Source organism: Cuculus canorus, chromosome 21, assembly GCF_017976375.1.
Source record: "Cuculus canorus isolate bCucCan1 chromosome 21, bCucCan1.pri, whole genome shotgun sequence".
Classification (NCBI taxonomy): domain Eukaryota; kingdom Metazoa; phylum Chordata; class Aves; order Cuculiformes; family Cuculidae; genus Cuculus; species Cuculus canorus.
The window spans coordinates 3,389,160-3,409,652 of NC_071421.1; the positions used below are offsets into that span (position 1 = coordinate 3,389,160).

At 56.0% G+C, this 20,493-nt stretch overlaps 1 protein-coding gene across 5 annotated transcripts in view; it reads left to right on the forward strand.

The window, feature by feature from the left end:
• The window catches only part of TP73 (tumor protein p73), a 35,957-nt gene extending 16,635 nt beyond the window's left edge, over window positions 1-19,322 (forward strand). For 4 of the 5 annotated variants that reach the window (XM_054085579.1, XM_054085581.1, XM_054085580.1 and 1 more), the window contains 10 exons: window positions 10,438-10,624; window positions 10,704-10,819; window positions 11,684-11,793; window positions 12,227-12,369; window positions 12,772-12,860; window positions 13,190-13,314; window positions 13,633-13,787; window positions 13,906-14,038; window positions 15,295-15,388; window positions 17,035-19,322. In XM_054085579.1, the coding sequence (XP_053941554.1) occupies window positions 10,438-10,624; window positions 10,704-10,819; window positions 11,684-11,793; window positions 12,227-12,369; window positions 12,772-12,860; window positions 13,190-13,314; window positions 13,633-13,787; window positions 13,906-14,038; window positions 15,295-15,388; window positions 17,035-17,355 (1,473 nt within the window). In that variant the 3' untranslated portion in view covers window positions 17,356-19,322. The remainder of the gene's footprint in view (window positions 1-10,437; window positions 10,625-10,703; window positions 10,820-11,683; window positions 11,794-12,226; window positions 12,370-12,771; window positions 12,861-13,189; window positions 13,315-13,632; window positions 13,788-13,905; window positions 14,039-15,294; window positions 15,389-17,034) is intronic. The other variant, XM_054085583.1, reaches the window with a different exon arrangement.
• The last annotated feature ends 1,171 nt before the right edge of the window (window positions 19,323-20,493 follow it).

A 20,493-nucleotide genomic window follows, 5' to 3' on the forward strand; every position in this document is an offset into this window, starting at 1 on the left:
AAGCGTCTCTGACACCCTGGAGAGCATGGGGGACGTTCCATGCGAAATGGTAACTGCTGCACGATCACGGACGTGGGTGGCAGACTGTTCCACTCACCAAGTTTGCCACATGAAGAGCAGTCCTGCTGCAGTGACAGCCAGATTCGCTCCATCTCCTCCTGGCTGATGGCTGTCACAGCCACACGTCTGCATTTCTTGTGCTGGAAGACAGGGCTGCTGCCTCCTTCCCACTCACCTTGAGCTCTGCATTGCCATGCTTGAAAGCCTGACGCGGTTAAACGCGAGCCCCTGGCCCAGGTTGTCCAGAGCAGTGGTGGCTGCTCCATCCCTGGAGGTGTTCCAGGCCAGGTTGGATGGGGCTTGGAGCCCCTGAGCCAGCGGGAGGTGTCCCTGCCCATGGCAGGGGGTGGAACTGGATGGGCTTTGCGTTCTCTTCCAACCCAAACCATTCCATGACTCCACTGAATGGGGAAAGAAACTCAGCACAAACCCACGCCGTACCTATTGCCAGGCAGTCAATACACAAATAACATCATCATACACAGTGTGACCTCTATGTAAGCCGCGAACACGCGAGTAGCAGCGTGGAGGCAAGACTGGGAAAGCTGTCGGGAAACGCAGGCACTTGGGAAGGAAAGGTGAGCATATGGTCAGTAGAGCTGTGGACAGTGACCCATGACAGCCCGGTGGGCATCGGGCTGAGGGTCGCTGCACTGACCACCCTGGTGCGCTGAAGGAAATGGCACTGCCCGTTTCATCCATAGCTGGGAAAGCCTCATGGCTTTGGGATATTTTAAGATTATCTGCACCAAATAATTTATGCCAGGATGTTGCAAGCGCTGACCACAAATTCGGCAGAGTTGCCTTGCCAGGCAGTGTTTTGGAGCAGCGGGGAGCGCTCCACCCTGGAAGGCTCTGAAGACCAGTAGCTCCAAAGGCTTCCTGCGGTGAGGGGTCAGATTGGAAGAACAAGTGAGGAATCATAGAATCACTAGATTGGAAAAGACTCCTTGGATCATGGAGTCCAACTATTCCTATCAACCACTAAACGATGTCCCTGAGCACCTTGTCTACCTGTCTTTTAAATACCTCCAGAGATGGTGACTCCACCACCTCCCTGGGCAGCCTCTGCCAGTGCCCGATGACCCTTTCTGCGAAAAATCTTTTCCCGATAACTGATCTGACCCTCCCCTGGTGCAGCTTGAGGCCATTCCCCCTTGTCCTATCACCTGTCACTTGGGCGAAAAGGCCAGCACCCACCTTTCTACAACCTCCTTTCAGGAGGAGAAGAAACAGACTGCAGTGCACAGGCAATGTCAAACCAAGGAGCACGGTGCGCGTCATCACGTCAAATGATTTGACATCATTTTGTTAATATGGTCACAAGCTCTGGCTGATTGACGTGTGTAGTCCCAGAGATTCCTGGGTTTGAAGGGTTTTCACTGGATACCTCTAGCTGTTCCTCTGGAAGACCTGGTGTATTCCGTTCTCCTGTGCTCCTCCGAGGAGCCCAGGGCTCATGGCCAAGGACCGTTTGGAGATGAGCTGTCAGCACAGCGAGCTGGGCATGGCATCACCACGGCAAGAGGAGCAAGATACCACCAAGCCCACTGCCCTCGTGGGCAGTTCTTGCGTCTGCGCATCAAACCCTCTGTTGACAGAACAGGAAAGATTCAGGAGGGAGATCCGAAGAAGATGAAAGATTTGGAACAGATGCCTTGTAGGGCAACACCAGAGAAACGTAGTGCATGGAAGGTCTCCACGAGAGGAGTAAGGGTGGCTCGATCACAGCCTGAAGAGCCGATGGTTTCTGATAGCAGACAGCTCTTTAATCTATTAGAAAAAGACAAAATGAGATCCAGCACTTGGAAGATGAAGCCAGGCAAAGTCAGACTAGAAACAAGGTGGAATTTTTTTAACAGTGAGGATAATTAACCATAGGAACAATTTACCAAGGAATGCAGTGGATTCTCCAACTCCTGAAGTATTCAAATGAGGAGTCTGCATATCTCTGGAGAGATAAGCTGTGCTCTGAGCAGACACCATTGGCTCAAGGCACAACGAGTAGGCACAGCGTACGGATCCAACCAGAGGATCATCACGTCTCCTCTCGAGCCTTAAAATACTGAATTTCCTAAACTTAGGAAATAGGTGAATGGAGAAGGGAAGAAGGTTTGGGACTGGAGTTTGGGGATGGCATTACCAGACCCAGGGCTGTCCTTGCAGAGGGACGCAGGGCAGCAGGTAGGTGACGTTGGTCATCCCAGCTCCTGGGCTCGGAGCACCACACGTTGCCACAAATCCTCAACCTGTGCTGCAGGAAGCCCTCTAACTGCTGCCACCTCCCTTTTCATTTTTAATAGCCTTCTTATCAGCAGAGAGCAATAGCCAGATGCTGAAAATAAGGTTTTCCCTGTAGGTTCGAAGCCCCCCTCTGGTAGGCTGCTTTGATGGGGCTGGGAGGAGGACCAGGAGCTGCGGCGCTGCAAGACGGGGCATGCCGGCAGCCTGCCTGCTTGTTGGAAGCTATCAGGACTCTCAGTTCCCCAGAGCTGCCCGTACACGCTAAAGCCGTGAGCCGATCCGGGCTGTTTTCTCACAGGCAGCCCCTCGCCACGCCGGCCAGCTGGTAACTGATAGATAATTAGTATTTTTCTCAAGTCGGGTTTGCGGCGTGTCGGTGCTCCCCTCCCTTCTAAAACACCATCGCGTGGATCAGTGCCAGCAGAAGCGTTAATAGGGTCTTTGGCCTCCCGTGGCCGGGCTGCAAAAGGACGCAGGGGCTCGAGCCCCCGGTGCAGGGCAGCTGCCTGGGCTCGCACGGAGCCCCCCGGTGCTGGGGCAGACGGACAATCCTCCCCTAGGCACAGCGCAGGGATCCAGGCCACGTCCAGGGTGGTGCCTGCTGCCTCAAGGAGCAAAGAGCTTGGGAGGGAAAGGCTGGAGAGGTTCGAAGCTGAGGTGAGATGCTCCAGCAACTACTCGGAGCAAACCCACCTGTGTCCCAGCACTCGGCCAGTGGGAGACTGCTACGCTGAACTGGTTCCAGTAGACCTTGCAGCTGGACCGCAGGCACGGAGGGAGCTGAAATGGCTGGTTTGGTTCTAACTGAATGAGGAAGGTGGGAATAAGTGGTGTGGCAGGAGGCAGGTTCTCCCTTGCTGGTCACTGCCTGAAGCTTTTTGGGGTAGAGAAGGGAAAAATTTTCAAGAGCATCTATGGAAAATGAACCCCCTCTTCAAATCATCTCTGGTACCGTGTCTTAAGGAGGTCCCTACCCAACAGCAGCAGCCTGGAGATGAGCAGGGGCAGGCACAGCTCTCTACGCTCTGCCTCCAAGCCATAAACATCTTTGTTTTCACTCGAGTAGCTGGGCAGGGATATTTTGGCTTGCCAGAAGTAGGAAAGCAACCTCAGCATCAGCCTGCTCCAAAGCCCATCGAAGCCAGCCCACGGGAGGCTTTCCTCCAGCTTTCACAGGGTGTGGATGAGGCTCCAGGAGCTCCAGACACAATGGAATTAAGAAAAAAGGCAAAGGAATTCAGTGTGTGATGTTCCAACATGATCCCACTATCAGCTCCACTATCTCGAACGTGTATGGTATGCACAGGTCAAGGGAACGACTTACTGGCAAGCGCCGCTCCAGTGGGAAGGCAATGTTCTCCGGCAGGAGAGAGCAGGGAGAGGATGCACCGGGAGAATAAGGTTGTTCTGGTCGGCTCCTCTACCTGAAACACGCAGGGTAGGTGGTGACAGAGGGACCTGCTGGAGGAATTGAGATAAAGAGGATGCAGAAGGAGATGCAACTCCATGCTCTGCCCCAGCAGCGGTCTCAGGCGGTGGCTGCATCCTGGGGGATCAGCCCACAGCGCTCCCCACCTCAGTTACCTCGGCCAAGTCCTTCAGGATCGGACACAGGGCATGCTGCCACACCACTGGAAGTGGAAGGTTTTACCACGTGGGGCTGCATCCCAACCCACGAGAACCACGGCTGCAAGCGTTCCCGGGAGCCCTGACCTGTGGGGCTAAAGGAGGGAGGACACCGAGGCTGGAGGTGCCCTTAGCAAACCTGTACCCCTTTTAGGCAGTGGCTGTAAGGAAGCAGAAGCAGCTCCCTCCGGCTCCGCACAGCCTGCCGGGGTGCTGCGAGAGACCATGGCCTCTTCCCGCATCCAGGTCGTGCAGCTCTGGGTTTTGCATTTCATTTCCAGCAGTGATTTCCAAAGCCTGGCTCTCAGCTTCTTCTTCCCTCCCAGCTTGCTCCCTGTATCAAGTCTTGATAAAACAATTTTTGCTGGATTTTCTACTTCCTTTTTGGATGAAAGTCCAGCACCAGCATGGTCAGAGGACCCGAGTTTCCAGGCTCACAGAAAGAGTCAACACGCTAGGAGATTAAAACAAGCCCCGCGTGTGCCAGCACTGGCTGAGTGGTGACTAAGAACGGCTGGGATCCTGGTTGGCAGTTATTTTAAGGCTCTGCACACCAGGGAAGGAAGGGAGAAAACTCCTTTGGGGGTGAACCAGAGGGATTTTAATTAGCAGTAATGGCATGATAATCAAGGTAGAGGTATGCAGGCTGGAGCACATGCAGTCTCTCTGCGCTGCGTCTGCTGCGGGGGCAGCTCCGGCCCCAAGACATCGCTGGTGGTCCAGGGATGGGACCTGTGGTTGATGGGGTCCGTGGTGAGCAGAGGAGCTCTGTGCAGGGGTGAGGGGCTCTGCCAGGCACCTGGAGACCCCCCCAGTCCTGTGTGGGGCCGGTGGGTGCGCTGCCCATCACCGGTGCACCTCTGCTGCCCAGCCTGCCTGTGGAGATGCTCTCCTCTCGGGTACCAGTGCTGCACTGGATGTCTCCAAATCCAGCTCAAAATAAATGAGCAAGAAAGTAGCTTTGGGCAGAATTTCCAGCTCAATAAGAAGCTATAGAGACCAGTGATTAAAAAATGGTTATTAAAAAAAAAAAAATTAGGGAAAAAAAAAAATTGAGCTCTGCGGTCGGCGCGTCTTCCAGGATCTGTCGTAACAGATTCGTCCAAGCCGGTTAACGGTATTTGCGGTTTGCAAGATGCTACATGTCTGAGTAAGATGACAGACACATTATTATCACCTCTCCACTGCGATTTGTCCGAACCTGTCCCAGGATGCAGCTCCGCAGCTGCTTGCTGGGGAGCACAAGGAAATTAGCAGCCGGAGGCAGCACTTTTCTTCTCTCTCTCTTGCCAGGCTAGTGGCTTTATTGGGATCCATTGACTGCAGTCCTGGACACGTCTTGAGTAGAGCTAATGAGGAGACTGGAATGTAGAAGAGGAGGAGGAGGCGGCTGGTAGGGAGGAGGGGGTGGGAGGATTTGTGGAAAAAGTAATTGTTGAGCAAATCATTTCCTTCAAGAGAGAAAGGAGGACTTGGCTGCAGTGCCCCCAAAGCAGGCAAGTCTAGACGCTTCGGTGTCAACAGTTGAAGATAAATAAGATTTTATCAGCTCCGAATCTGTTGGGACACATCCTCCTAGCGGTTCTGCTGCCCAGGGAGGGCTGGGGGAGATGGACGTTGCCGGCAGGTCTTTCTGTGCCGAACATTCAGGTTATTTTTCATGCGAGGCTGTCAGCATCCATGGGGAAAAAACCCCTCTCCGTGTGGGAGAGGCAGCTCTGGGTCCGAGCAGCCTCTTCCAGAGCAGGTCCTTGCTCAGGGTGGGCAGTGGAGGGTGCCGAGACTTCATTTCAATGCAGTTGTGCCAGTCTCCATGAATCGTTGTGGGGCATTGGCTCCTCTGGATCTTGTGATGCGCAAAACATCCTTGGGGATCACAGCAGCGCTACCAAGATAACCTCAGTTACCTCCCCAGGGGCCGACAGCACCACAGGGCTCCGTCGCTCTCATTTCCCGTTACCTTTGGCACCGATGCGGTGGGGTTTCCATCTCCCCCAAGAAGTAGCCACGTTTCAACACAGAGTTGAAAGAAACCTAAAGACACTTCGGGGTACTGAGCTCCTAGGGAAACTGAGGTTTATGCTGATGTGCTGCTAGCGTTTAAATAATTCAGCTTTCCCAGTTATCCCTAGAGCTCTGGATGTGCACTGCGGGATGGGCGACAGCAGTAAGGGATTGGCAGCAATGGAGGTGGCAGCACGATTCAGCCCCAGCAGCTACGGGCTGGCACCGGGAGCTGCACAACTGCAGCAAAACCCCAGAGCAGGTTTATATCGGGTTCAGGGGGATTGCTCAGCGCCGTTCCTGCTGTTTGCTGTTTACACCGCGCAGCACCCACAAGCCGCACAAAGACGTGAACCTGTTGTGCTTTGTGAGCCTGCAGGAAGAGACACACTCTGACTTTCCCTACGAGCAGCAACCTTAGCTATACTGGAACTGGGGAGGCAGTGGTGGGCTGAAGGGAAGGGCAGGAACTGAAGGTAAAGGCAGGAGGTGCCCAGGGATAGAACCTACCCAGGTTCTTCAGTAGGAGTGAAGGAACTCTCCAGACTGAGGTCTGCACGTACCGATGCACCAGGAAAGCATTCAGGCATCCAGAGATGTTGTTCCCACACTTGGGAGCAGCGACATGAGGGATGTGAGCTTTGGCTGGGACCCAACTGCCATGAGTGGTCGGTTTCGAGGGGTCACTTTGTCCAAACACTGCAGAACAGGAAGGATATGAGTGAACAGCATGAGGTTGACCGCTAGTACAGGTGGCAGAAACGTGACCATGGCAAAGGAAGAGAACCAAACAGTGAGATGACTGCACCAGTCTGTGAGATAAAACACCGGCATTTAGATCTCTAAGGTTCCACTCTGCAAGTGTCTTCTAGAATCATAGAATAGAATCATGGAATGGTTTGGGTTGGAAGGGACCTCAAAGCCCATCCAGTTCCACCTTCTGCCATGGGCAGGGACACCTCCCTCTGGATCAGGGGCTCCAAGCCCCATCCAACCTGGCCTGGAACCCCTCCAGGGATGGGGCAGCCACCACTGCTCTGGGCAACCTGGGCCAGGGCCTCCCCACCCTCACAGCAAAACATTTCTCCCTAAGATCTCATCTCAATCTCCCCTCTTTAAGCTGAAAAGCCTCATCCTATCCCTGCCCTGTCTGATCAAGAGCTCCTCCTCAGATTTCCCGGAACCCCTTTCAGTACTGGAAGTTGCTCTAAAGTCTCCCATCACTTTGTGCTTGAGGAAAGCTCATTGCCTTTGTGCTCACTTCAGCTGTGGCTTGTAGAATACCACCACTAAACCAGCTGATAGAGCTCAGCCGTACTCCGAGGTGCGTGTGTGGGAGGTTATTAGCAAACACATATAACGATGGAGGCGCAGAGGCACCTTCTCTGCTCTGTATCTGAGCAAGACATGCGTTTTGCTCTCCCCTACAGAAAGCACACACCACCAAGGACTTATTCCCAGCTGAAACCACAGCTGGGGATGCAAAACCTCCAAAATCTACAATGCTCATCCACCCAGCAGGTGAGGACGGGCTGGGTCTGCGACACAGAGCGCTCGGCCCCAGCGGCGGCTGCAGACGCAGCTAAAGATGCAGCTGCAAGGATGGCTGCGCGGGGCCGTCAGGGAACAGCCTGGACTTTTCTTGCCCAGGGTTGGCAGCACGGAGTTCCTTAAAAGAATAGTTTGTTATTGTGGAAGGACCTTTGAAGGCAATCCTGGAGCTGTTAAGACACGATAAGGTTATCAGCGGAGGCATGCCTGCGTGGAGCGGCAGCCTTTCTCCCTGCGGGGCAATCGCTCTGCTATTTAACAGAGATTTATCCATGTCATAACATGGTATAATGAGAGAATTTGTTACCAAAGAACTTGCCATAATGCACCTCTTCTCTTCCAGAGCAGTTATATTTCCCAGGCATGTCGAGGACTGCCCGGGAATGTCTACATGAAAGGATCCTTTGACAGGAGTTGTCAGTGTTTTAACACCTGGCAAGGAAGAGCCCCCCTCCCAATAAGCCGTGTTTTGCCATGTTGTCTCCTCAAAACGAGGGTGCTAAACCCCCACCGCGCCGCGGGTGAGCAGCGGGGCCACGGCCGCACCAGAGCTTCGCCTTCCAGAGGGAGGTAACAGCATTCCAAAGGGAGCCTGTGCTTCCAGCTCCAGCACAATCTCTGCTGGGACGGCACCCAGGAAGCTGACCCAGCTGCAGAGCCAAGGCGCAGTTGGCATCATCAGGTATCAGAGCAGAATTTGGGAATTTCAGTGAAAGGCTGTGTTTCTAAGCATCCTCTCACCCTAAGCAAGTCCACAGGTCTCCAGCACAGGGGATTAAATTTTTTGCTGCCAGTTTCAGCTTCATGTTACACCTCCCCATCACACACAGTAATGACCACAGCATCTCCTCCTCTCTCCAGCCCAGAGCGGGCTCTGACCCCCAGGACACATCCCCCCCACCCTGCTGGATTGCCTCTGTGGGCACTGGTACCTGCTCTGACCGATCCTTGGTCCAACACATCCTCACGACACGAGAGCTGCTGCAGTTATCTTAGCAGAAGCTTCTCCCTTTTATATCTTCCCTACAAATACCACCTGAAAACAGTTTATCTCCTTTGCCTCTTTAGCAGCGTTGGGGGTGGAAGGAGCCTATCCAGCCCCAGCAGCCTGGTGGGAGCCTCTATGGGTAGGGGAGCCTTTCTCACCCCCCCAGATGGATCCGCTGCTACAGAAATGGGATCAGGAAACACAGATCCCTTCTGCAAACCCACCTGATGCTCAGGGTGCACCAGCCTGGGCGCACGGCAGTGGGACAACGAGGGCTGAGCCATCCCTCTGGTCCCATCCGAGCTTGGGGCAGCAAAGGCTCAGACCCCCGGACACCAGGAGGGAGCCTCGTTGGCCTCCGCACACCTGTACCTGGATGACTCGGGACAAGCTTTAACATCCTCACAAACTCCCTGCACGGTGGTATTTTTTTGGCACCGGGCATTGTGTTGTGGGGATGAGATAAAATACTTTGCGCAGGAACATGCCCTGCCATGCCGGGGCTGGCTGCTCCCTGTGCGGCAGGGGTGGGCTCCTCTAGAGCAAACACATTCCTTCCGAGATGGAAAACAGCATGGCACTGCTGAGGTGGAAGGGAATTGCACAGCCCCGCACCTGGGAGCCAAGGCACGCGGTTGCGGGAAGGGGAAGGATTGGCTCTGCCTTCCCGACCCCTCTTCTGGAAGCGGTGTGCAGGGGCTGCGAGCAGGGCTGGCTCGCAGAGATGCTGCCGTTCCCTCCTTGTTTTCGGTGGCCTCGTGCTGAGCAGGTCCACAGGCCTCGTGAGAGGAATTGGAGGGGTTCCAGGCCAGGTTGGATGGGGCTTGGAACACCCTGACCCAGTGGGAGGTGTCTCTGCTCATAGCAGGGGATGGAACTGGATGGGCTTTGAGGTCCCTTCCCACCCAAATCATTCCATGATTCTCTATAATTCTATGATTTCTAACTAAGCAAATCCCATTGTGGGCTCACAAAGAGCATTTTGGTGGCCATGAACCATTTTCTGTTAACGAGCAACTCCGTCTGCTGCCTGCAGAGCATCCTCCTCCCACAGCCAGTTTGGGACTGGTCCCCATCACAGCCCCGGGAGCCACCGCCAGCACCTGGGAAGGATCTAGAAATCCTGTATCACACACGCAGTTCAGAATTAAACTCTGAGGTTTCGCCTAATTAGCTATGACTCTCTTAAGGATACTAAGCATGATTTCCCTAAGCTGCCGTGCTCCCAGCCCTCGGCTCAGCCGGGCACTGCAGGTGACAACGGGTTCAGGGTGACCTTTCCGAAATGAGCTGAGCGATGGATGAAGGATGGTTTAAGCTCGTTTTCAGGAAGATTTCCTCTTGGTCACAGTACAGTGGGTGTTCCTGCTCTGCTGCTGCACTTAGGCTGCCTGGGAAACCCTTCCAGCAGCACCCAGCCCCAGGAGGTGGTTGTGCCTGGTTTATGTGGGACGCGGGTACGATGCGGTGTGTGTGGATTTGGTCGTATTTCAATAGTTACAGGGCAAAACCAAATACTGAGCGGAGAAATAAACAGTCCGTGCAAAGTCAGCCCAAATTTCCTTTGGTTGTTGTCCCCTACGATGCACTCAGAATGCACAATAGCACTTTGCAGTGCTGCGATCCGCCACGAAGCCCGGATGCCGCTGGGGCCGTTCCCTCTGCCGGGACACGGAGCAGCTTTGCACGGCTGTGATGCGAGAGGTGGTAATTGGGTTTATAATGAGTCATTATTTTAATTTGCTGCTTTACTGCCGCGTTCTCGTGTCACGGGGAGGGTTGAGGTAGCAGCAGGGGGGTGGATGAGAGGAGCTGAGGGCACAGAAACGTCTGTGTCGGTGCAGAGGGAGAATCAGCCCTGCGTCTGCACCGCGGCAGCGGAGGAAGCCGAGGGCAGGTGGGGAGCATCCACCGTCCCGTCAGACCCAGGGACATTCACCCATCGGGCGTCTCTTCTTTTCCAGTATTCGCCACTGCTGAAGAAACTCTACTGTCAGATTGCAAAAACATGTCCCATCCAGATCAAGGTGTCCACCCCGCCGCCGCCGGGCACCATCATCCGGGCCATGCCCGTCTACAAGAAGGCAGAGCACGTCACCGAGGTGGTGAAACGCTGCCCCAACCACGAGCTTGGCCGCGACTTCAACGACGGTGAGTGCTGCTCTGCCGCCCCGCAGAGGAACAGCATCTTGGGCAGCCACGTCCTCTAACGCGGAGCGTTGCCTTGCAGGCCAGTCGGCGCCAGCCAGCCACCTCATCCGGGTGGAAGGCAACAACCTCTCCCAGTACATGGATGACCCCGTGACGGGAAGGCAGAGCGTGATGGTGCCCTACGAGCCCCCGCAGGTACCCGACTGCTCCTGGGCAGGACCAGCCCCTACCTCCAGCCGGGCTTCTGCTCGGTGCTGAAGGGGAACCCAGTGGGGACAGGGCTGCTTGGTAGGACACAAAGGGCAGGAGAGTCCTGCTTGCCCTGGTGCATCCAAGGCCACCCCCTGCTTGCTCCCTGTGCTGTGTTTGAGCATCTGCAGCTCCCAGCCTTGTGAAGCATCCCAGAGCATCCTGTTCCTGGGAAGCAGAGGCCCACACAGCCCTTGTACAGTTCCCTCCTCTCAGATGGACGGTCCCAACACCACCCTCCCTTCATGCTGTTCGAACGGGTCCAGAGGAGGCTACAAAGATGATCCGAGGGTTGGAGCACCTTCCATACGAGGACAGGCTGAGAGAGTTGGGGTTGTTCATTCTGGAGAAGAGAAGGGTCCAAGGAGACCTTATAGTGACCTTCCAGTACCTGAAGGGGCTACAGGAAAGCTGGAGAGGGGCTGTTCGTAAAGGCTTGTGGGGACGGGACGAGGGGGAACGGGGATAAACTGGAGAGGGAGTCAGACTGGACATTAGGAAGAATGTCTTCACCATGAGAGTGGTGAGGCCCTGGCCCAGGTTGCCCAGGGAAGCTGTGGCTGCCCCATCCCTGGAGGTGTTCCAGGCCAGGTTGGATGGGGCTCGGAGCCCCTGATCCAGTGGGAGGTGTCCCTGCCCATGGCAGGGGTGGAACTGAATGACTTTAAGATCCCTTCCAACCCAAACTATTCTACGACTCTATGCTCCCCACTTGCCCTGCCAAGGTGCCAGCCCCTCGCTGGGGGGGCCCAGCCTGCATCCCCCCCCTCATCTCTCCCCACTCAGCCCCTGCTCTCCCCTCCCGGGCAGGTGGGGACCGAGTTCACCACCATCCTGTACAACTTCATGTGCAACAGCAGCTGCGTGGGAGGAATGAACAGGAGGCCCATCCTCATCATCATCACGCTGGAGACGAGAGAGTGAGTGGCTGTCAGAGCAGGGTGGGCATCCCTCCCTGCTGCAGGAGGGCGGGGGGCCCTGGGGAAGGAACCCTCCCCTGCAGGGGGCACTCCTAGGGGGAGACACGGTACCCCCCCAGCCCATGGCCAAGGAAAAGCTCTTTGCTGCCAAAGGGCTGGCATGAAGGGACTGGAGACCCAGCTCAGTGCTGGCTTCTCCACCACAGCTTGGAGCCTTCCTCTGCCTCAGGAGCTCCTCTTCCTCCAGGAGGTTCTGCTGGGCGCTCCCCTGCGCTCAGTGCCTTGAAGCTGGGTTGCTTCCTCAGCATCCATTCATAGAGAAGGATGGGAAGATGCTTTGCTGGTCTGGCTTCTGAGCTGGACCATAATATGCTGGGCTGAGCCGCGATGCGCTTCCCAAGCAACGGGATCACCAATCTCTTTCTCCTCCCAGTGGCCAAGTCTTAGGAAGGAGATCATTTGAGGGACGGATCTGTGCCTGTCCTGGCAGAGACCGGAAAGCTGATGAAGACCATTACCGAGAGCAACAAGCCCTGAACGAGAGCGCAGCTAAAAACGGCAACGCCAACAAACGCAGTGAGTCCCCCGTGCCGCCGCCCTGGGCTCCAAACCCACCCCTGCACCCCCTCGCCGCTCAAAGCCGTGCGCTGATTCTGCCTCAGCTCCCTTCCCATCGCACCCAAACCACGGTGCTCCAGTTGAGGCTCAAATCCACATCTAAGGACGATGCTTTCCCCTTTCTTGGCTAAATCTCAAACTCACTCCCTTTTGGGTGCAAAGCCGCTAGTGCAGAGCTTTTGTGTCCAGATAGATTTGTTCTTCTTTATTATCATTAATAAAGGGACATCATCCATGCCAGAACTCAGGTGAAGAGCCAGCACCCTCCATGGCTTGACCTTCACTCCTGCGGGGAGCCCTGCTGCTCCGCGCGGCGTCCGGCCCTCCCAGCACGCTAATGCTCTCCTCTCTCCTTCCCAGCATTCAAGCAGAGCCCGCAGGGGATCCCAGCGCTCGGGGCTGGCATTAAGAAGCGGCGGCACGGGGAGGAGGAGATGTATTACGTGCCTGTAAGTGTTGGTGAGCTGCACCGCTTGGGAGCTTGGCTTGCAACGGTGGTGGCATCGTCCCCTCCGTAAGAAACGCGCCGGGAATGCGGTGCTGAGCAGGATGGGGTTGCACAATCTCCTGCAGGGCAGCAGGTGTGGGGCTGAGCAGAGACCTAGAGAACAGGAGCAAAAGCATAAGTGAATGCACGTGTCCAGGGGAGTCCTGGACCCCTGAATAATCTGTGGCTACAGTGACACCGCATCTTGTGTGGCCGAGTGGAAAAAAGGGGCCACGAGGAAGGTGGCCAGGTGGGATGGGAACAAAGCCCTGGGCTTGTTCCCTCCTCCAGGTGCGAGGCCGGGAGAACTTTGAGATCCTGATGAAGATAAAGGAGAGCCTGGAGCTGGTGGAGCTGGTCCCGCAGCAGCTGGTGGAGTCCTACCGGCAGCAGCAGCAGCAGCTCCTGCAGAGGCAGTGAGTATCACCGCAGCCCCAGGAGCCCGCGGCGCGTGCGGAGAGGCTGGGAGCAGCCCTGGCTCTGGCTGCGGAACCCCTCAAGCAGCCCCACTGTGGGGCTTACGGCACGTCTGCCGGACACCTCGCACTCGGCAAGGGCTGGCAGCTGCGACAGAGCTGCTCTGGGTGCAAAGCAGCTTTTCTGTGCTGAGCCCACATCAGTGCAGCTGCTCGAAGCCTCAGCGGGGAAGCGTGGTCGGAGGGGAGCTCTGGGTCGGGGCAGGTGGCTCCATCCCACCCAGTGCAGGCTGACCCGCTGCCTGGTTTCCCGAGCAGGAGTCAGTTGCAGACGCCTTCCTCCTACGGCCCCGTCCTTTCACCCATGAACAAGGTTCACGGTGGTGGAATCAACAAGCTGCCCTCGGTCAACCAGCTGGTCGGGCAGCCAGCGCAGCACAGCTCCGGCTCCACGCCCAGCCTGGGGCCCATGGGTAAGGTCATCGCCGGTGGCACAGACACGGAGACTCCCTGCCGAGGGAGAGGGTGGGGATCACGGTTGGGGTGATGTCTAATGGATCTCTCTGTTGCATTGGCATGGTCGCTGCCCAGGACCCGGAATGCTCAACAGTCACCCCATGCAACCCAACGGAGAAATGAACGGGGGCCACTCATCCCAGTCCATGGTCTCCGGATCTCACTGCACGCCCCCTCCGCCCTACAACCCCGATCCCAGCCTCGTCAGGTAGGGAAGCGCCCGACGCCCCGTCTGTCTTGTCCTCTGGCGTTTCTTGCTGTTGTCCCTCACTCTAACCCTCAGATCTGTCTAGCAACTGGTCAACTGGCCACTGGTCCCAACTGAGAAATCACTGCTCACAAGATCACAGAGCATTATTCCCGTCTCAGAAACCAAAGCCCAGCTACCTACCAGTTAGAAACCTCAATTGCCCTCATAGACCACTTTCTGGGCAATCTGTCCCTGCTTAATTAAAAGTGAATCTCAATGAGAGTCTTTTCATAGAATCATTGAATGTCATAGAATCATAGAATGGTTTGGGTTGGAAGGGACCTCAAAGCCCATCCAGTTCCACCCCTGCCATGGGCAGGGACACCTCCCAGTGGCTCAGGGGCTCCAAGCCCCATCCAACCTGGCCTGGAACCCCTCCAGGGATGGGGCAGCACCACTGCTCTGGGCAGCCTGGGCCAGGGCCTCCCTACCCACGCAGGAAAATATTTCTCCCTAATATCTCATCTCAATCTCCCCTCTTTCAGCTCAAAACCATCCCCCTTGTCCTGTCCCTGCCCTCCCTGATCAAGAGCCCCTCCCCAGCTTTCCTGAATCTCCTTTCAACACTGGAAGGAACCGGCTCACGGCTTTGTGACTTTGCCCCTTCCTTCCTAGCAATGTCTGGAAATCGATCCACGTGGCTTATTTCCATCAGAAATACATTCAGAGGTCTGCAGCCACTTTAAATAGACAGCAGATGTTTCTCCAGACACCCCACCAAAGTCAGGGAGGCCGTACGTGCCATTCAACCAGCGGCACGTAGCCGCAGCCCAGCACGACGGGCAGATACCCCCGCACGTTGTGGAGCCTCGCTGCCCGGCGTGCCCCCATCTCCTGCCCCCAGCAGCTCGAGCTCCCACAAGTTATTCCAAGTACATCACTAAGCTGGAATCTCTGATGATCAGGAGGGGAAAAAACACATAGTTCTAGGGATGAACGCAATCCCGTGCTTCGCTTTGACACTAGAGGTAACCGAGGTCGCACTTGGGATGGCAGCAGCCACAGCCGAAGCCCGATGGAGCTGTTGGAGCATCCAGAGTGAGCTCTGTGACGGCCACAGCTCCGCGGAGCCGGGGGGCAGCGGGAGCTCCGTGCAGCCCCTCCACACCTTCCCCAGGTCCTGAGGCACAGTTCAGCCCCGCAGCGACGGGTGCGAGCGCAGCTTTGATTCGTGAGAAGTTAATGCTGCTTGATTGTCCAAATTCTTTCTGCAGTTTTTTGACAGGATTGGGGTGTCCAAACTGCATCGACTATTTCACCTCACAAGGGTTACAGAACATTTACCACCTGCAGAACCTATCCATAGAGGTAAATGCTTTGGGAAGATCTCTTCTTACCACTTGTTTCTCTCAGCCGTTGATCTGAAAAGCAGGAAGAAAACCGTTTTGAAGGAAAGGGAAAACTGTGCACCAATCCATCGCACAGAATAGGTGCTCCCCAGGATTTACACCTCCGTGCATCCTTTCTGGTCCTTTGCAACTAGCAGGAGCTCAGTCATGGGTAGCAACCACATAGAATCAATTGCTATCAGAAACAGAAGAGCTAAAAGATTCCCAGACCAGACCTCGGGTGGATTTTCCACCTAGCACAGGAAAAAATAGCCGAGGTGCTTAGCAAAACAACCTGCAGCCCATGGAGCTGGTGGGAACACGATCCCTGCCATCCGGAGCTGAGCTCTTCCCCTGTTAATCCTTGAGACAAAGGAGGCTGAAAGAAGAAAGTCAAGCAGGGAGCATTTGTATTAAGGGAACCCTGGGATGAAATAGCCTGGGTTGGGCAAAAGCTGGCATGAAGAAGGGTAGAGAGGGTGCTAGAAGTCCCCAAGCTTGCCGGGAGGGTCAGCCCTCTGCCGCTGCCGTTCATGGTTCAAGAGCAATCTCTTGGTGACGAGGGCGGCACCAAAACAGGGGGTCCCCAACCCATCAGGGTAATGAGAAAAGGTGGAGGGGGAGAAATCTTAAACCCCTTGAGCCTTAGCAAGCCCTGTAAATCCTAGAGCTGCTGTTCCAGCTGACACAGACCTCCCAGCCCAGCCCTGGTTTGCCAGGAGCTGCCTCTACCTGGCAGCTACGACCCACCGTGAGCTCGCTTTGGTGAGGTGGCCGTTGGAGATGATTTGTCAGTGGTAGCCGGGGCCAGTTGCATAACCCTAGCGTTTTCTGAACTAACTCCGTGACCATCTGCAAGCTGTCAAAGGAAAGCTTTGTCAAAGGTTTGGCTGTGCCAAACCTCGTAGCAGATCGCTGAGCTGTGTCCCAGTCCGCCTTTGTAATTACTAATTGCATACTCGCCGTCTTCTCTAGTTAACCCTCCCGTGACTCTCTGTGTTTGGCATTAACACGGCTCTCTGGCAGCTCTCTACTGTGTCCGTTGTGGTGCAGAGCCCCGGTCCTGAGGTTTTTGACCTCATTTGGCTTTAGAACACAGCCCTCAGTGTTGTCCCAGTTTGCTGCTGTGGAGCTTTAATGCCGGCCACCGGCTCCCAGCGGGAACGTGGATGGTTCCCCATGGCCACCAGAGCCCCGAGGGCGGGCAGGACCTGGATGTACTGCTCCAGCCTCCTGGTCCAGGACTGGAGAAGCCAGCCCAGGTGAACAGACATGAGGATGCTTCACATGCTGCTCTGCAACCTGTGTCCAAAGGGGAAAGGATCCCCTCCATCCCATTTTCACATCAGTTTGATGTGAACCTCACCCTCCCCCCCCAAAAAAAAAAAAGACATAAAAGAAATTCTGACCTGCAAAGTGGTGTTTAACCGCTCAACTGGCCATGGGTTACACGTGAGAAATCACCTGTGGGCTTGGTGCCGTGGGCCAGGGGAGGTCCAGCCCCACTGTGCTGGGTGCTTGACATCGTGCCCACGAACCCCACAAAAAGCACGAGCTCGGGGGACCGGGACTCGCTTCTTCTGGTGCATCTCTGCCTGCTGTGCCTTAGCAGTGTTGTTCTTCCAGGATCTCGGAGCCTTGAAGATCCCAGAGCAGTACAGGATGATCATCTGGAGGGGTCTGCAGGAGCTCAAGCAGAGCCACGACTACGGAGCCCAGCAGCTCATCCGCTCCAGCAGCAACGCCTCCACCATCTCCATCGGCAGCTCGGGCGAGCTGCAGCGGCAGCGCGTGATGGAGGCCGTGCACTTTCGCGTGCGCCACACCATCACCATCCCCAACCGCGGTGGGGCCGACGAGTGGGCAGACTTTGGGTTTGACCTCCCGGACTGCAAATCGCGCAAACAATCCATAAAGGAAGAATTCACGGAGGGAGAGATCAACTGAGGTTCTCCAGGAGGCTGCGGCGAGAGACCCTGGGGGGAACAAAACCCCCATGAAACATATTTTCAGCCTTGGGCGTCTGGAGCAGTGTAACTGTGTTGTGCGGAGGGGAACTGCACGCCGGGAGTGAGAATACGGCCCCAAGCCAGGCGAGAGGTGGAAACGCGGTGGCCAAGGAGGGCGTCTGGAGGAGGTCACCGAAGGGAGCGCGGGTTCTCGTCCTGCCCGCGGCAGGGGAGGCACCAGCGGCTGCTTTACGCTGGTTTGTGTTTCACTGGAGGATCTCCGCCTCCCACAGGTGCAGCATACAGACAGATTTTTCTCTCCGAGACCTTCGTTTCTGCTTCCCTACCCTCGTCCTGCCTTCTCCGTGCTGTCCGTGACCGACAGGTCTCAGTCCCCATCCCCCTGTGCTGTACAGACGCAGTGACTGATACAAAGCCCCGCGCTCCGCTTTCCCGACAGACTGCCAACGACGTACCCGTTCCCTTCAGCTCTGTTTGTCCGTTCGCGCTGTGTTCATGTACTTAACTATTTGTGTATATAAACCGAAGCGGATGTACATACAGTATAGTCATTGTGCTGTAAGGAGAAAAGAAGATTTATTTTCATGTAAGCTATAAAAATTGATACTTGCTCCCGAGACACCACCGTGTCGACTAAATTAATTTCATGTTCTAGCATGTAAACACGCAGCAAATCCTGCCTCCAGCCTTATCTATTCAAAATTCCTTTTTTTCCTGTTCCTCTGAACATCTTTCACACAATTGCAGAGGAGAGGGCAGGCCGGCGAATCCTCCCGGGAAGGCAGAGCTCTGGATAATCCATCCGGCTCTGTTGGGGATGTTTGCAGAGGGGTGAGACCCAGCAAGCTGGAACGCAAGAGGTGTAAATTTGATCCTGCTTTGGAGCAAGGAGATGGACTCAGTGACCATGTGATGTCTTTCCAGTTTCGTTTTCTGTTTCTGATCCTTTTTTTCAGGTGTAGTTTGTCTGTTGATCCCATGACACATCTCTGAAAGGAACGTTCCCGGGAGGCTGCGCTGTACGGAGGGAGGGCGGGTGGGCAGGGACCTGCTTCATCTTCCCTTCAACCTTGGGGTGCTCAAGGTTTCTGACAGCTGGAGGGGATCCATGCGGAAATGATGCTGCCTGGCACCTTTCCACTCCTCCCCACGTTGCCTCTGTGATGGGAGACCTCCTGAAAGCAAACCTACAACGATTCCCCATCTCCCTCAGGCTGGAGAAGACCCTTCACAAGATGAAAGAAGAGCTCGAGTCCCACCTATGACGTTCAGGTTCGCCTTCTCCTCGCAGGCCAGTGTCCGCCCCCGCTCGAAGGGGAGATCACAGGGAAAAGGAGAACTCTGCATGTGCTGTAACATCCCGAGTCCTCCTTTCACTGCCTTCATCTCAGCGTGTGCAGCAGCTCCGAGCCTTCGGCACACAGGGGTGGCCGCAGCGATGGGCTCAGCTCCACTCATGCCATCCTCCGGGCCATTACACCCCTCGACAGAGGAACCCGATTCCTCTGGCGCTGCTGAAATCTGTTCCCAGATAACGTCTCATTAAAGCACTTTAATGCTTTAAAGGTTTTGAAATCATCATTCATGTTTTCCACGTTAACTAAGGCTTCTGGCAGTATTACCTGATGCGCTCCAACCATGGTAGGAATGGTATTTTTTGTAATGTTATCTTTGGAAAATGTGGTATTTTTATAGCTGTGGTTTCTCTTTTTTTTTTTTTTTTCGGTTTTGTAACACAATAAAAGCAAATGCGGGAATTACAGCACCTGCCAACTCAAGTCTTGCTTATATTGTACGGAAAGCGTCTTCCTAGACCTGTGTAAGCTTTTAAATGTAAAGTTTCGTGGGGTCTGAAGCTGCTTTGCTTCGTCAAGCGACCCCGAAGCTGCAAAGACAGTGGTTCCACACAGGGGCAGCTGCCGCAGTGCGAGGCCCTTTGCTCCTCCGACATCAGCGCAGCTGTGAAGGAAGCATCAAGCCTCCCCCCGAGCCAGGGCTGCTGCCCCCCAAAAGCTCCCAGTGTCCGCTCGAGGAGCAGCCACCCCACAGAGCCCCCTGTGCAAGCCTCGAAACCCACCCAAACCAAACAGAAACCTGCCTGCCTGCCTTCACCCTGCTCCCCACGGCACCCAGCTCCCCTCTCCCCCTCATTTTCCCCCGCATCCACACCCCCACAGCACCCCCATCCACCAGCACCCATCCCCCCAGCACCCCACTGTCCCACATCCCCCCCAGCACCCACCCTATGCAGCACCCCACTGTCCCATCTCCCCCAGCACCCATCCCACACAGCACCCCACTGTCCCATCTCCCCCAGCACCCATCCCACACAGCACCCCACTGTCCACCATGCCCCACGCAGCACCCCTCTGTCCTGCATCTCCCCCCCAGCACCCATCCCATGCAGCACCCCACTGTCCCCCATCCCCCAGCACCCATCCCATGCAGCACCCCACTGCCCCCCATCCCCCACAGCACCCCACTGCCCCCATCTCCCCCCCAGCACCCATCCCCCCACACAGCACCCCACTGTCCCCCATCTCCCCCCCAGCACCCATCCCATGCAGCACCCCACTGTCCCCCATCCCCCCCAGCACTCATTCCACACAGCACCCCACTGTCCCCCATCCCCCCAGTACCCACACCCCACTGCACCCCACTCCCCACAGCACCCTGCTCACCCCAGAGCACACACACCCCACAGTACACCACTCCCCATCACCCATTCCCTGCCTTCACCTCCTTCCCTGCAGCACCCACCTCCCCTTTTCCATCCCCTGTACCCCATTCCCCTCAGCACCCATTCCCTGCAGCATCCCACACCCCATTTCCCCCAGTAGCCACTCCCCACAGCACCCCAGAACACACACCCCACGGTACCCCACTCTGTCCCCCCATCACTCAGCACCCATTCCCTGCCTTCACCCCATTCCCTGCAGCACCCAGCTCCCCTTTTCCATCCCCTGCACCCCATTCCCTGCAGCATCCCACACCCCCTCCATCCCTCCCAGTACCCACTCCCCACAGCACCCCAGCTCCCCTCCTTCACCCCCTGCACCCCACTCCCTGCCTTCAGCCCCTCCCTTTCGCCCTACGCCACCCTGCTCCCCAGCTC